Source organism: Loxodonta africana, chromosome 3, assembly GCF_030014295.1.
Source record: "Loxodonta africana isolate mLoxAfr1 chromosome 3, mLoxAfr1.hap2, whole genome shotgun sequence".
NCBI lineage: Eukaryota > Metazoa > Chordata > Mammalia > Proboscidea > Elephantidae > Loxodonta > Loxodonta africana.
Genome location: NC_087344.1, coordinates 12,347,569 through 12,363,349, shown reverse-complemented (window position 1 = coordinate 12,363,349; position 15,781 = coordinate 12,347,569). Strand labels below are relative to the sequence as shown.

General features: G+C 56.9%; 1 protein-coding gene across 1 annotated transcript in view; it reads left to right on the top strand.

Annotated features, from left to right (window-relative positions):
• Positions 1-3,395: 3,395 nt before the first annotated feature.
• Positions 3,396-15,781, top strand: part of FBN3 (fibrillin 3) — an 83,511-nt gene continuing 71,125 nt past the window's right edge. The window contains exons 1-13 of the mRNA XM_064280505.1: positions 3,396-3,541; positions 3,668-3,750; positions 4,573-4,671; positions 4,783-4,878; positions 5,085-5,180; positions 7,193-7,390; positions 7,520-7,645; positions 10,493-10,645; positions 10,720-10,905; positions 11,484-11,627; positions 11,885-12,004; positions 12,488-12,613; positions 13,813-13,935. Coding sequence (XP_064136575.1) covers positions 3,396-3,541; positions 3,668-3,750; positions 4,573-4,671; positions 4,783-4,878; positions 5,085-5,180; positions 7,193-7,390; positions 7,520-7,645; positions 10,493-10,645; positions 10,720-10,905; positions 11,484-11,627; positions 11,885-12,004; positions 12,488-12,613; positions 13,813-13,935 — 1,696 coding nt within the window. The remainder of the gene's footprint in view (positions 3,542-3,667; positions 3,751-4,572; positions 4,672-4,782; positions 4,879-5,084; positions 5,181-7,192; positions 7,391-7,519; positions 7,646-10,492; positions 10,646-10,719; positions 10,906-11,483; positions 11,628-11,884; positions 12,005-12,487; positions 12,614-13,812; positions 13,936-15,781) is intronic.

Here is a 15,781-nt window from a genome sequence, read left to right as displayed (position 1 = left end):
TGTGAAACCCTTAGCACGAAGCCTGGCACATTTTGGGTGCCCAATAAATATTAGATCTAATAGTTATTTGCTATTTATTTATTAACTACACTATAGAAGGTCTACAATGGAGGCATGATCAGCACAATCAGCTTTCGATAGGGAAGACTAACAATTTGGGTGTGGTGAGGGGATTTTTGAACTGGGCTTCACTGTATGCATAGGAGTTTGCTGGGTGGAGTAACAGCTTCAGGCCCAGCAAACATTTTCTGACAGATTCCCACATTAAGGGTCACCTGGGGTGTCAGTTTTCAAAGGTGGGCAAGTGGTGGGGGAGCCTAGAAATTTTGCTTGAGGTGTAAGCCCCAGACCAAAAAAAAAAACCAAACCCACTGCAGTGGAGTCGATTCTGACTCATAGAGACTCTATAGACCCCAGACAGGGAGCTGAAATTCTGAAGCCCAACTCCTTTAATAGGTGAAAAAACTGAGACCCAGAGAGATTTAAAAGTCTAGACTTTTTGGATTCTTATATTTGTCATTCTCAGAATCAGATGAAAAATTGTGGGCCTTCTCCCCAGGAAACTCATCTCTGCTCAAAGTTTTCTTTTCTTTTTTTTTTTTTTTACTGTTGTTGAGAATATACACAATAAAACCTACATCTTTGCAACAGTTTCTACGTGTATAATTCAGTGACATTGAGTACATTCTTCAAGTTGTGCAGCCATTCTCATCCTCCTTTTCCGAATCGTTCCTCCTCCATTAACATAAGCTCACCGGCCGCCAAGCTTCCTATCTAATCTTTTGGGTTGCTGTCGTCAATTTGATCCCATATAGATATTCTTCAAAACGGCACGCTGCTCAAGTTTACGCAAAGTTTTGCCTGCATTTTTAGGGAAATCTGGATTAAGAATCTTAGTCTGGTTAAGAATCCAGGGTCCAGACTCCAGTCACCAGGTGAGTTTCCAACTTCACTCTCTGAACTCTCCTCAGCCAAGGCAGAGGGTGCCGTGTGGCCGTGGGAGGGCCTCCCAGGTGAGTCCAGGCCACCCCAAATCCGGGAGCCCCACTTCGGAGCCACCTCCATCTCAACTCCAGGCCCCTGCAGCCCCCCGCTCCACGCGCCCCCCAAGCCCAGTCTCAGTCCCTGCGCTGGCTGTGCACCCCGCTCCATCTCTCCAGCCGCTCGGAGTCGCACCCGGAGCCCCAGGCTCTTCCCCAGCTCCAGCCCCTCCCTCGGCCCCGAGCCCCCCGCCTCCGCCCCGAAGCTTGGAGGTGCAAACGCGCCCTCCCCCAACTCCTCCCGTCCCCACCTCCCCGCAAGTGGCAGCTCCGGGCTCGGAACGCGGCGAGGTGGGCCTCTAGCCTTCGCGCTCCTGTCCCGGGCCCCGGCGCGGCGCCGAGCCTGCCCTCCCGCGCGGCTTCTCACCGTGCCGCCTCCACGCGCGCCGGCTCGCAGGTAGGTGAAGGCGCGAGCGCGGTGGGGCAGGAGGGCGCGCGGGGCGGGGGACCCAGGAGGAGGAGGAGAGAGGGGGAAGGGACTCCTTTGTTTGCAGCCGCAGCCCCGGGCCCGGCCCCCTCCCCTCTTGGCGCCAGAGTGGGGCGCCGGATTCCGGCGACCGGCGTCGGGCTCGGCCCGGGTGCGGGGCGGCGGGGCGCACACGCGGCCCAGACCCGCAGGTGAGGGCGGAGCCGAGCGCGGTCGGGGCCCCGGGGCCTGCGCCTTCGTTCTGTCCGGCGGAGAGCGCGGCCCGCGGGTCCCCGGGGCGCCCGTCCCGGCTTGCCGAGCCCCGAAGCCCTCTCCCGGCCCCGCCGCGCGCGCCACCCGCGCTCATTCATTCGACCCACTCCCAGGCGCAGCCACCGAGGCAGGGAGGGGGGCCGGGAGGGCCGGCCGGGGACCCCGAAGCAGGAATGGAAAAAAAGGGAGTTCCGAGGGCCCGGAGGCTGCCTGGAGAAGGCGCCCTCTCAGCCCAGATCGGCCTGTACATCTCGGGGACAAGAAGAGGGCACCCCTTCGCAGCCGGGCCCACCGTCTCCCCACTCCCTGGCAGGGTCTCTGCCTTCTCCGGCGGATCTTGGGACCACCCGGTCAGTCCCTCCTGCTCCCGCCGGTTCCCCACCAAAGCCAGACCTCGCAGACCACTTGGTGTGGCTTCTTCCCGCTCCTCACCCCCCTCCCCCAAGTATTCTGCTTCCACCTTGCAAACCTTTGCCTGGGTCATGGCCTCCACCTGAGGTGGCCCTGTCCTCATCTCCTTCCTTCCTGGCCCAGGAGAAAGGCCGGTCACCTCCTGAGAGATGGAGGAGCTGCCCAATCCTCTTCCCTCCCTCCCTGCTGCCTGGGGTTCCAAAAAGACAAAATCCGCGGCCATCTAGTTATAGTCATTCTGACTCAGGGCAACCCCATCTGTTACAGAGCAAAAGTGTGCTCCATAGGGTTTTCTTGGCAGATTGCCAGGCCTTTCTTCCTAGGTGCTACTGGCTGGGTTCCAATCCTCAACCTTTAGGCTAGCATTCAGGGGAAAGCCTTTTGTGCCACCCAGGGACCTCAGCTCCTGCTCAGCCCCTTGACCTTGATTTGCTCATCTGTGAAGTGGGTGGGTGGGTGCACTCTGGGTTGGGAAGCTCCTGCCTCTCCCCAACAACCCTGCTCCTGCCCAGCATGTCTTCAGCCTCCCATAGACTGACCACCGACCCCCAACCCTTCCCTCACCAGGTACCAGGGAAATCCCTCCCCTTCCCCCTTGCCAGAGCTCTGGGAGTCTCCCCTCCACCTCCCTCTCACTTCCCGTCCAATCAGTCAACACCTGCTGATTCCAGCTCCTCATTATCCCTGGAATCCTCTCTTCCTTTCCTCCCTCTCATCTGGACGCCTGCCCCAGCCTCCTTACCTGCTTGCCTCCCCTTGGGCCCCAAAAGCCCTTCTCCACTCCACCTAACACTTGTTTCTGACCTTGTCCCTCTAACTTAAAGCCCTTCAAGCCCCCTCCATCTCTCTCGAGATAAGCTCCATTACACAATCACAATTTCCAGCAAAACCTGGCCCACCAGTCCCTCTCACCCCTCCATTCAACACCCAGCCCCTTCTTGCTTCTGCTTTTTCTCTTCACCCTCTGTCCTGGCATCTTCTCCTGGCTAACTCCATCTTTGAGACATCACACGTCCTCCAAGGAGCCTCCTTGGATTGTTCACCTGCTCCCAGGTCAGGGGTGGTGCCTCCCTGGGCCATCCCAGACACTGTTTTCCTCATCCCGGCAACCATTCCTTTGCTCCTGGTTCTGCCCTGTGGCCAGGGTGCTTCTGAGAGCTGGGTTTGCCTGGGCCTGACTCCCACTTCCTCTCCACAGCCTCTAGGGACACTTCATGGCTCCAGGGGGGCTGTGCTTGGCAAGGAGAGGGGTCAGTGCCCTCACCATGGCTCCTGGCCCCCTGGCTCAGCTCCTGCTGGCCTGGATGGTGCTGTCGTGCGTGGCGGGTGGCCATGGCCGCTGGGATGGAGCTGCGGAGACTCCAGGTCCTGGACGGGTGCGGAGGCGAGGCAGCCCAGGCATCTTGCAGGGGTGCGTGGTTCCCTGGGATGCTGAGAAACCCCTGGGGGGTGAACTGGGCTGGGCTGTCCTGAAGGACGGGATGCCCATCTGACGCCCACTAGTCAGGGTCTCACCCACCCACATGCTCTCCTGAAGGCCCAATGTGTGTGGCTCTCGCTTCTACACCTACTGCTGTCCGGGATGGAGGACGTTGCCCGGCGGGAACCAGTGCGTCGTGCGTGAGTGCTCTGGAGGTGGGGGGTGGGGCCCAGGGAGGGGACACTGGGCAGCTGGCTCTCTTACCTGCTGGAAAATCTAGCCCCCCTTTTTTTCTAATAGACTTTTTTTTGATAGAGCAGTGTTAGGTTTACGGAAAATTGTGCGGAAAGTCTGGAAAGTTTCCATGTACCCTTCACCACTGCACATCGTTTTTTTATTGTCATTGGCTGCTTGCTATGGAGTCAGCCCCCAACTCATGGCAACCCCGTGCACAACAGAAGGGAACCCTGTTTGGTCCTGCACCATCCCCATGATCAGTTGTGGGTCAGACCATTGTGATACATAGGATCTTCACTGGCTGATTTTCACAAGTAGATTGCCAGGCCTTTCTTCCTGGTCTGTCTTAATCTGAAAGCTCTGCTGAAACCTGTTCAGCATCTTTGCAACAAGCTTCCATGCATTGGCTGGGAATCGAACCCAGGTCTCCCACATGGAAAGAGAGAATTCTACCACTGAACCACTACTGTCTTCTTGCTTCTATCACCAGCCCGGTTATGAAGTGGAATGTAGTCAGGGGTGAGGGGGTGCTGAACCTGTAGAATGGCCCCTGCCTCCGTCCCAGGCTCCCAGGCCACCTTGCCACATTTGCTTCTTTTGCCATCTCTCTGGAACCTGACTGCACTCAGGCCCTCTGTTCTCTGCCAGCAACCCAGCGCCTCTAGCTGCTGTCCTGAGGCTCTGTAGTAGGGCGTGGTCCTGGAGCTTCCCGAGTACCAATGGAGCGGGGATGGTGCAGTATCCCAGGGCCTGGCCCTGACTGCTGCCCACTCTGCCCATTCCAGCTGTCTGCCGCCACTCCTGCGGCAAGGGCTTCTGCTCCCGGCCCAACCTGTGCACCTGTTCAGATGGAACGCTGGCCCCCAGCTGCGGGGCAAGCCGAGGTGAGTGGACCATGGCCCCCAAGGCAGGAGGAGAAGGTTCCAGGCTTCTGGATGCACTAGGGGCCCAGGCTGGTTCCCCATCACCACCTGACAGTGTGTCCCTGTCCCCAGGGGCAGGGTGCAGTGTGAGCTGCCTGAACGGGGGCAGCTGCAGAGGGGAGTCCTGCCTGTGCCAGAGGGGCTACATGGGTACTGTGTGCGGGCAGCGTGAGTACTCCCAGGAGGCCTTCACCCCGTCCATGCATGCATGCATCTACCTGCTGTCCATGGGGGCTCTTCCATGACTGGGGTGGAGGGGACACCTTCTTCATCACAGTCTTGTTGGGGCTGGGCCAGGTCTCTGGGATTCTTGCTCTGGCCCCAGCTGCTCTGCCGCTTGGAGACCTCATGCCCCGTCCCTACTCCCTCCACAGCCATCTGTGACCACGGCTGTCACAACAGGGGCCGCTGTGTGGGGCCCAACCTCTGCGCCTGTGTGTATGGCTTCATGGGGCCACAGTGTGAGAGAGGTACCAAGGAGGGGGAGGGAGAACAGGGAGGGGGTGAGGAGGTTGGGGAGGGAGCCCTTGAGATACGACCAGGTCCTAGAACATCTGGCTGGCCTCCTTCCTGCCACCGCAGCTGCTGGGGCGGTCTCCAGATGTTGCTCTCATTTGCTCATCCTTTCTCTCAATTGTATCCCCCATAAATACGCATTGGAATCCTAACCCCTAAATCTGAAGGAAGGAGCCCTGGTGAAGCAGTGGTTAAACACTCAGCTGCTAACCATAAGGTCAGCCATTGGAACCCACCAGCCTGTTTCACAGCTGTTCAACTCCACCAGCTGCTCCTTGGAAACCCTCAGGGGCAGTTCCACTCTGTCCTGTAGGGTTGCTATGAGTGGGACTCGACTTGACGGCAATGAGTTTAGTTTGGTTTAACCTTTAGGGAAGCCGACTGCCACATCTTCTCCTTCAGAGTGGCTGGTGGATTTGGACCGCCAACCTTTTGATCAGCAGCCGAGTGCTTAAGCACTGTGCCACCAGGGCTCTTTCCCCCAGAGTTAAAAAACAAACAAAATCCATTGCCTCAAGTGGATTCTGACTCATATTGACCCTATAGGACAGAGTAGAACTGCCCCATAGGGTTTCCAAGGCTGTAATCGTCACAGAAACAAACAGAATGCCACATCTTTCTCCTGAGGAGCAGCTGGTGGGTTTGAACTGCTGACCTTTTGGTTAGTAGCTGAGTGCTTAACCACTGCACCACCAGGGCCCCTGTCCCATTCATAGGGACTGATAAAGGGGGGAGGGGAGGGGCTGAGGGGCGAAAAGAGAAGGGGTCTGGGCATTAAGCATGGGCAGAAAAAAATGGAGCCCACAGGAGGCTGAGACGGAGAACGAATGGGCCAGTAATGTTGGGAATGCCCAGGTTGCAAGGGCCTGGGATGCCCTGGGAGTGCCCTTCAAGATCCAGGAGCCCAAGAAGGCTAAGCGGGCGGAGCCCTGGGACTGATGGGGGTGGTCAGTGCTGGGGGCTGGGGTGTAGTGATGAACCAGAAGCTGGGATGACCTGGGAGGTTACCTGGGATCGAAGGTGGGCTTTTGGAAATGGAGTTTGACAAGAAAAAGGAATTGGAATTTGTGTCGTCAGAGGTGGAACAAGCTGGGGAGGCTGAGGGGGAAGTGAGGGTCAGTGAGGAGGGGCAGGAGAGGAGGCCTGGGGAGGGGGGTGGATAGTGAAGGCTCCAGGAAAGAGGCCAGGCTGGGTGTCCTGGATTCTAGGTGCTGAGTGAATTAGGTGATGTTCTGGGCAAGTTGGAACCAGCAGGGGTCTTTCTGAGGCCCCTCCTCCATACAAACCCTGGAGGGGCTGGGGGCTGCCTTTGCTTCTTCTGGGAGGGGCTTCCCTTGGTCGAGTTCCAGCCCCATTATTGGAAACATCTGGAGAGAGGAGACAGGAAGTCACATCTGGGCCCTGGCCCCCTTGCGCAGCATTGATGGGCGGGGCAGCAACATAGCCACCTTTGGCCCATGTGGAGGTTGGGGATGTGATGTTCTGAGCCCCGGGCATTAGGGCACATGCTGGGTCCCTCCCGAAGTCTGGGAGATCTGGTAGGGTCAGGTGTGTGGTTCGGGGTGGGGCAAGCTCCCCGGCCAGACATCCATGATTTCCTGCTCAGGCCCAAAAGGAGAAGTGTGCCTGGGGGAGAGAAGGGGAGCTCCATACATACCCTGGACTTTGTGGAGTGGGTGGTCCTGGTCTCCCTTGGAGGTTGTTTGGGGAATGCTGTGGAGAGAAAGGGTTTTGCAGGGTGAATAGGAGTTTGTCAGAGAAGAGGAGGAAAGGCATTTTAAGAAGGGGCACACAGCATGAGGAAAGGCTTATTGTCAGGAAGAACCCTGGTATGTTTGGCGCAAGGAGGCTGGGAGGGAGGCGGGGGAGGTAGAGGCCTGAGCTGGGGCTGCAGGGATGGAAATGCAGAGGGTTCTGGGGCTGAGGAGGCCTCAGACCAGCTGCCCACACCCACTCTACCCCTCAGACTACCGAATGGGGCCCTGCTTTGGCCACATGGGCCCTGAGGGGTGCCAGCACCAGCTGACGGGCCTCGTCTGCACCAAGGCGCTCTGCTGTGCTACTGTGGGCCATGCCTGGGGCCTCCCTTGTGCACTCTGCCCTCCCCAGCCGCACCCCTGCCGTCGTGGTTTCATCCCCAATGTCCGAACAGGGGCCTGCCAAGGTGGGTGGTGGGGTTAGGGAGTGGGGTCGATGGCCCTGGGGTGTCAGGGCTGAGTGGGAGCTCTGGGCAGCCTTGGTTCCTCCCTCTGATGGACCTCTCTCATCCCCTTGGTGACCTTCACCCCTGCAGATGTGGATGAGTGCCAGGCTGTCCCAGGCCTGTGCCACGGGGGCAGCTGCGTCAACACAGTGGGCTCTTTCGAGTGCCGTTGCCCAGTGGGACACCGGCTCAGCAAGGGTAGTGCCAAGTGTGAAGGTGGGTGATGGTGAGGGGGACCTCCTCTGTGTCCTGGGTGGCTCAGGGCCCTGCAGGGAGGAGGAGCGGCAGGGCTGGAGGAGGCCCCTGGCCTGACCGGCTGTTGTGCCTCCGATGTGGACGAGTGTCTCAGTGTGCCAGGCCTCTGCTCCGGGGGCAACTGCGCCAACACAGTTGGGAGCTACATGTGCACCTGTCCCCCTGGCTTTGCCAGCAGCCTGGACAGCACCCACTGCCTGGGTGAGCTGGAGCCAAGGGGCTGGCAGGGTAGAAGACCAATAGGAGACAAGCTCCTCCATCATCTATCTCCACAATGGATACCCCTCCTTTGGGCCCCTCTAGCCTTCCAATCTCTATGATCATCTGTCTTTCTAGGCCCCAGTCTCTGTCCCCTCTGCTTCTGTGCTCTCATAGACTCCTGCTCCTGCCTGTGAACGTCCCTGGCCTTTTAGCTCCTTACCCTTTAGCTCTCGGGTCCCCTGTCAACCTCTGGCTTCACTGCCACGTACCCCTTAGCCTCTATGCCCCTCTGGCCCTCCAACTTCCATCTCCATGCCCCTTTGACCCTCTAGCCTCCATCTCTGTGCCCCCCCTGGGCCCCTCTGGCCCCCTGTCTCTATGCCCCTCTCCCTATCCACAAAGACTATCCAAAAGTAAATACTTCCTCCCTCCCCTGGTTTTTGAGATGGGGAAACTGAGGCCCAGAGAGGGAACGGGATTTGCTTGAGCCAACTCAACCAGTCCGGGGCAAGTGGATGGATACTCACACACAGGTTCCTGGACCCCTGGTCAGGGTGGACATCTCTGGTTGTGCCCCTTACTCCTGTGTGCCCACCCTCCTCTCTGAGGCTCGGCTCCCAGGCAGGGGGGCTCCTGGGCTGATGCTCCTGTCCACTGTCTTGATGAGCTGGTCCATGGGCATTAGATATTGCTTGTCAGCAGGGTTGGCAGGGAATACAGGATCCTAGGGGTGGGCAGAGTTCTAGTTTGGGGACAGGGGAGGGGGCTGGGCAGTTTGCCAGCACCACCCTGGCCCCTCAGGCAGGGCCTCTCTAAGGCAGAGCTGGGAATATTGTGTTTGGAGTTCTGCCAGCGTGCTGTGACCAACTACGGAGATTCTAGGCCTCCACCTCTGAGGCCCATCGTGGCCAGCATGGAGGTTTCTCTGGACGAGCACCTCCCAGCTACTAACCAGTGGAGCCTGGATTTGAACCAAGGTCAGGTTGCCGCTGAGCTTCGGTTTTGGAGTCAGGCCTGCGTTCGAATTGCCAGCTGAGCTGGTTGAAAACTATGTGACCTTGGTCAAGTGGCTTCACCTGTCTGGGCCTCAGCTTCCTCATCTGTAAACTGGGGGTAATAACAGTACCTGGTGGAAGAAAGGCCTGGCGATCTGTTTCCGTAAAGTTAACACGTGGGGTTACCATGAGTTGGAATTGACGGCAATGGGTTTGGTTTTGGTTTAACAGCACCCACCTCGTGGAGTTGTGGTGAGGGTTCAACAAGGTAAAAGTGGTGAGGTGACTTGCACAAGGCTGGTTCATAGTAGGTACTCAGCACAGATCACGGAGATAAGGATAGCAGTGAGGTTGGAGCTGTGACATCTTCTCAAGGCCTGCTGTGGTGGCATTGTTGCCATGGTTCTGACATTCCCTCTCTGTCTTGTCTTTGAGAGGCAGCTGCTTGGGTCAGATCACCCGGGGTTGGTGATGGGGAAGGGGGGCTGGTTTCCTGTCATTCTCCCCCTTCTGCAGCTGTGTGACCTTGAGCAAGTCTGTTGACCTCTCCAGCCCTGGCTCCTATCCAGGCCTGCAATGATGCTGAAATCTAAAGTCCCAACTCCCACACAGGCTCCTGGGGGGTCCCCAGGTGCACAGGGCGGGGGAGGTGGCATGTTGGCATCTTTTCCCAGCCTAGGGCAGAGAAAGGATGGCTGTCAGCGGCCCTCCTGACTGGTGGACGGGGTTTCTCAACTCTGGGCCCCCAGCCAAGGTTTGTGGGTTTTTAAATCTAAAAATATGCTGTTTGAGTCAGAGCCCGAGAAATTTGATCCCTGTGTAAAGCCTTTGGACTTGAGGGCACAGTGGGAAACCATAGAGTATCTGTGTTTCTCACACCCAGAAAGCCTCAGCCTCAGTTTCCCCAGGGACCCCCTCACATTCGCAGCCTGGTGCTGCAGTGGTTAAAGCAAGTGACTAATAACCGAAAGGTCGGCAGTTCGAAACCACCAGTGGCTGTTTGGGAGAAAGATGTGGCAGTCTGCTTCCATAGAGATTTACAGCCTTGGAAACCCTATGAGGTTGCCGTGAGTCGGAATCGACTCCATGTCAGTGGGTTTGTTTTTTTCGGGGAGGCGGGGGAGTTCCCTGAAATGCGCAGGTTTGGCAGGTGAGGACATGTAGCCCCAGATCCTGGCATCCCAGTTCAGCATCCAGTCTAATCTCCCACCAGGGCACCACCCTCATTAAGGTGTGTGCTAACTGTGGTTGGAGACCTGTGATGATGAGCTCACTTCCAGTGCCAGCTTGGGTGTTGGGACCATCTTGCTTGGAATGAGCCCATATTTATCTCCTGTGATAATTAGGAGATCTTAGTTATAAGAGCTGGCAGTCCACAGACATTAGCCGTTTGCCAGGCCCTGGGTGTTGCCCTTTACATCCTTGCAACAAGCTTCTAAGGTGAGGTGGGGGCTTCGCGCATCCCCGTTTGGTGGATGGGGAAACTGAGGCATGGAGAGGCAGAGACCTGTCTTCCAGGCAGTGCTGGGGGGCTGGGATTTCAATCCAGGTCTGGTAGCCGTTGCTGCCTCCACCCCTCTGCTCACTGGCCCTGGCCACCACCCTCTTGCAGACCACCGGGCTGGCACCTGCTTCTCAGCGCTGATTGGGGGTCGCTGTGTCAGGGACCTTGCTGGCCACCACACTCGCAGGCAGTGCTGCTGTGACATGGGCAGGTGCTGGGCAGCTGGCCCGGCACCGGAGCTGTGTCCTCCGCGGGGCTCTGGTGAGTGTCTGGGGGTCGCCTCCCTGCCCTCCTGCTCCTGAGTTCCAACTTGAACCCTGCTTCTGCCCTCACAGATGAGTTCCAGCGACTGTGCGCCCAGGGGCTCCCACTACTGCCCTCCTACCCTGGCCCCTTCCCCAGCCTCCCTGGCTTTGGGTCCACCGGCAGGGGTCCTGGCCCTGGGGGGCCGGCGCGACACAGCCAGCCCGGCTCCAATGGGCGTGGGGTCCCCAGCCTGGGACCCCGTGACTCCAACATTGGTGAGGCCTGGGATTTGGGAGGAGGGGTCCAAGACAGGGATTGGTCTGGGCTGGAGGTGGAGGGCAGGCCACAGAGGGAGGGTCAGGGCTTTTGAGTGAGGGTCCTGGCCTGTATAGTGGGCATGAAAATACTGACAATGGTCTAGGGGTGGTAATAGATTGGGGATCTGGGCCTCAAAGTCAGGGTTTGGGCCTTGGATGGGGAGCTGTGCTTCTCTGAGTTTAAGATGGGGGATCTAAGCCTGGGGAGAGTGTCTGGGCTCCTCTGAGCCTGGGGTGGGGGTCTGGGCCCAGGGTGGGGTGTCTGGGTTTCTCTGAGCTTAGAGTGGGCCCCGGGTTGAGATCTAGACCTGGAGAGAGTTCTGGGCTTTTGTGAGCTTGGAGTGAGGGTCTGGGCCTGGGGTAGAAGTCTGAACCTAGGGCAGGATTTGGGCCTCGGGGGAGAGCCTGCACATAGGGCGGAGTCTGAGCAGGAGCAGGCTCTCAGCCTCAAAGTGGGGGTCTGGGCCCAGAGGCAGGGCTCCTACTGGGGACTGGATCATCACGTGCTTGGGCCCCTGCGCCGACCCCGCCCGCAGGCACCGCCACGCTGAACCAGACCATTGACATCTGCCGCCACTTCACCAACCTGTGCCTCAATGGCCGCTGCCGGCCCACCCCCTCTAGCTACCAGTGCGAGTGCAACATGGGCTTCACGCAGGATGTGCGGGGGGAATGCATTGGTGAGGGGGGTGCATGGGTAAGGGGGCAGGGGTGCATTGGTGGGGGTGTGCATGGATGAGGGGGTGGTATGCATTGGTGGAGGCGCACAGGTGAGGGGGCGGGGTGCATTGGTGGAGGTGTGCATGGATGAGAGAGGGTGGGGTGCATGGATGAGGGGGCAGGGGCTCATGGGCAAGGAGGTGGGGGTGCATCAGTGAAGGGTGGTCGGCGGGGGCTGCACCCCACCGGGCCGGGGCTCAGTGTCTTGTGCACGCAGATGTGGACGAGTGTTCCAGCAGCCCCTGCCACCATGGCGATTGTGTCAACACCCCTGGCTCCTACCACTGTCGCTGCTATGGGGGCTTCCAGACCACCATCATCAAGCAGGAGTGTGTGGGTACGGTTCGTGCAAAGAGAGGGGCATGCGAGGGGTCCTGGCTAGGGATGCCTGCACCTGATACAGCCAGGCATGCAGCGGAGTTGTTGGGAGGTCCTGGCAGGGGGTGCTTCCATCTGTTACAGCCATGCACGGGGCGAGGGGGTGTGATGGGGGCCCTGGCCAGAGGCTCCTCCATCTGGTACGGCCAAGCATGGGGGGTGACAGGGATCCTGGCAGGGGGGGCCCTCCATCTGGTACAGCCATGCATGGAGGGTGATGGGGGTCCTGGCCAGGGGCTCCTCCATCTGGTACAGCCATGCATGTGGGTGATAGGGATCCTGGCAGGGGGTGCCTCCATTTGGTACAGCTGTGCATGGGGATGACTGGGATGCTAGCTGCAGGTGCCTCCATCTGGTATGGTTGTGCATGGGGTGAGGGTGATGGCAGGTCCTGGCTGGGGGTGCCTGCATCCACAGTCTGGCTGCCCAACTCCCTCCCCAGATGTGGATGAGTGTATCATCAGCGGGGGCCTCTGCCACCATGGCCGCTGCGTCAACACCGAGGGCAGCTTCCAGTGTGTCTGCAATGTGGGCTTCGAGCTCACACCCGATGGCAAGAACTGTGTGGGTGAGTTGCGGGGGGGGGGGTGGGCAAGGGCCCCCTGGCTGACCACCTTGGATCTTCACTCCTGCTGCATTGTCCACCACCCTCCCTACCACACATCCTCTGCTCACCTCCCAGAGCCCAGCAGCCTCCGCCCCCATCCACTCCCCCACTCCTTCCTCCCTTCCTTCATGAGTTCATCCCACGAGCCTGGAGAGGGAGCCTTGAGGGCCAGACCATGCTGCTAGCTGGCTCCAGGAGCTGCGTCACCCTGGGCCTGCAGCACCGCCCCGCACTTGTCCTAGGAGATCTGCCCAGGAGGGGCTGGCTGTGGAATAGGGCAGGATCAGGACCTTGGAGAGCGCACCCCCGCCTGCAGGCTTCCCCTGGAGTATGGATGTATTATCAAAGCTCTGCCCAGGGCAGCTCAGTGGGGACCAGTGAGGGGGAAAAATAAAACCAGGGTCGATGCTGACTCCTGGTGACCCCATGTGTGTCAGAGCAGAACTGTGCTCCAGAGGGTTTTCAATCACTGATTTTTCAGAAGTAGACCACCAGGTCTTTGTTCAGATGCACCTCTGGGTGGACTTGAACCGCCAACCTTTCAGTTAGCAGCTGAGCACGTTACCTGTTTGCACCACTCTGGGAATCCCTTGTTCTCTTCTGTCACCTGTCTGAGGAGAACTGCCGAAAGACCTTCCTCCTCAGAGAAGTTTTCCTCCTTTTTACATTTGTTCGTTATTCATTCATTCATTCATTCTTTCAACTTCTAGCAAAATATTTATTGAGTACGTATCCTGTACCCATAACCAAAGTTGCAGACGTGAGCAAAACAGGAGACATACCTAAAAGGCCTCCTTCCTCAGGAAAAATTTCCTCCCTTTTGTATTTGCTGATCATTCTTCTATTCGTTCGTTGTTTCAACTTTTAACACATGTTTATTGAGCACCTACTGTGTGCTGAAACCAAAGATGTAGACGTGAGCATGATCCTGCCCCAATGGACCTCTTGTGCCTGCAGACAGGTTAACGCACCAACAAACATCACAGATAACCACATCTTGTCTGATCCCTACACACCAGGGAGGGGACCCTCAGAGGCTCAGCCCTCAGCCCAGAGAGGTGTGTTTGTGAGAGAGTGGCTGGTCAGCAGGGCAGGGCTGCCCAGGGTGGGCCTGGTGCCTGGCCTCACCTGCTGGCCCCAGCCCCTCCTGGTGCCCCCAGATCACGATGAGTGTGCCACCACCAGCATGTGCCTCAATGGGGTGTGTCTCAACGAGGACGGCAGCTTCAAGTGTCTCTGCAAAGCCGGCTTCCTGCTGGCACCCAGTGGCCGCTACTGCCTGGGTGAGGCCGAGGACGTGGAGCCAGGGAAGGAGAGATGCAAGAGGTTCAGAGGAGGAAAGGGGGGAGGAGATGAGAGATGGGGAGGAATGTGGGGAAGACAGGAGGAATAAGAGGAGCAGGGAAGAGATGGGGAGAGAAGAAGAAAGGATGCGATGGAAAGGGGAAGAAAGAAGGAGAAGAGAAAGAGATGGGGTGTATTTGTTTCCTGAGGCTGCTGTAACAAAGGACCACAAACTGGGGAGCTTAAAACACCAGAAATGTATTCTCTCACAGTTCCTGGAGGTTAGAAGTTCAAAATCAAGGTGTCAGCAGGGCTCTGCTCCCCGTCTGCTCTCAGGGAGGGTCCTTCCCTGCCTCTTCCAGCTTCTGGTGGCTACCCCGGTATTTGTGGGCTTGTGGCTGCATCCTTCCAGTCTCTGCCTCCGCCTCCACGTGGCTGTCTTCCCTCTTTGTGTATCTGTATCCAGACAAATTTCCCGCTTCTCACAGGACACTGGTCATTGGATTAGGGCCCACCCTGCTCCAGCATGACCCCATCTTTACGAGATTACATCTGTGTCTTAGCTACCTACTGCTGCTGTAACACAGATACCACAAGGGGGGCTTCAAAGACAGAAATCTGTTTTCTCATAGCTTTGGAGGCTAAAGGTCCAAATCAGGGTCTTGGCCGTGTCAATTTCTTCCTTGTCGGTTCCACAGTTCCTTGGCTTGTAGATGATTGTCTTAGTTATGTAGTGCTGCTATAACAAGTAAACACAAGTGGGTGGCCTTAACAAACAGAAATTTATTTTCTCACAGTTTAGGAGGCTAGAAGTCCAAATTCAGAGCGCCAGCTTTAGGGGAAGGCTTTCTGTTTGTTGGCTCTGGAGGAAGGTCCTTGTCTCTTTGGAGCTTCTGCTTCTGGGTGATTTTCATGTGGCTTGGCATTTCTCTTTCCCCTCCTCAGCTTTTATCTCTTGCTTATTTAATCTCTTTTATATCTTAAAAAAGATTGGCTCAAGATACACCCTACAATAATCCTGCCTTGTTAACATAACAAGGGCAACTCATTCCCAAATGGGATCATAACCACGGGCATGTTGTTGTTGTTGTTAGGAACTGTCAGGTCGGTTCTGACTCACAGCAACCCTATGCACAATAGAACAAAATACTGCCCATCCTGCGCCATCCTCAAAATTGTTGCTACACTTGAGCCAATTGTTGAAGCAACTGTGTCAATCCATCTTGTTGAGGGTCTTCCTCTTTTTCACTGACCCTCTATTTTACCAAGCATCATGTTTTTTTCCAGGGACTGATCCCTCCTGATAATATGTCCTAAGTATGTGAGACGAAGTCTTGCTATCCTTGCTTTTAAGGAGCATTCTGGCTGCACTTCTTCCAAGACAGACTTGTTCGTTCTTTTGGTAGCCCATGGTATATTCAATATTCTTGGCCAAAACCACAATTCAAAAGCTGTCAGTTCGTCAGTCTTCCTTATCCATTGTCCAGCTTTTGCATGCGTATGAGGCGATTGAAAACACTGTGGCTTGAGTCAGGTGCACCTGAGTCTTCAAGGTGACGTCTTTGGCTTTTCAAAACTTTAAAGAGGTCTTTCGCAGCAGATTTGCCCAATGCAATGTGTCTTTTGATTTCTCGACTGCTGCTTCCATGGGTGCTCATTGTGGATCCAGGTAAGATGAAATCCTTGACAACTTCGATCTTTTCTCCGATTGTCATGATGTTGCTCACTGGTCCAGTTGTAAGGATTTTTGTTTTCTTTATGTTGAGATGTAATCCATACTGAAGGCTGTGGTCTTTGATCTTCATCAGTAACAAGCAAGGTTGTGCCATCTGCATAACACAGGTT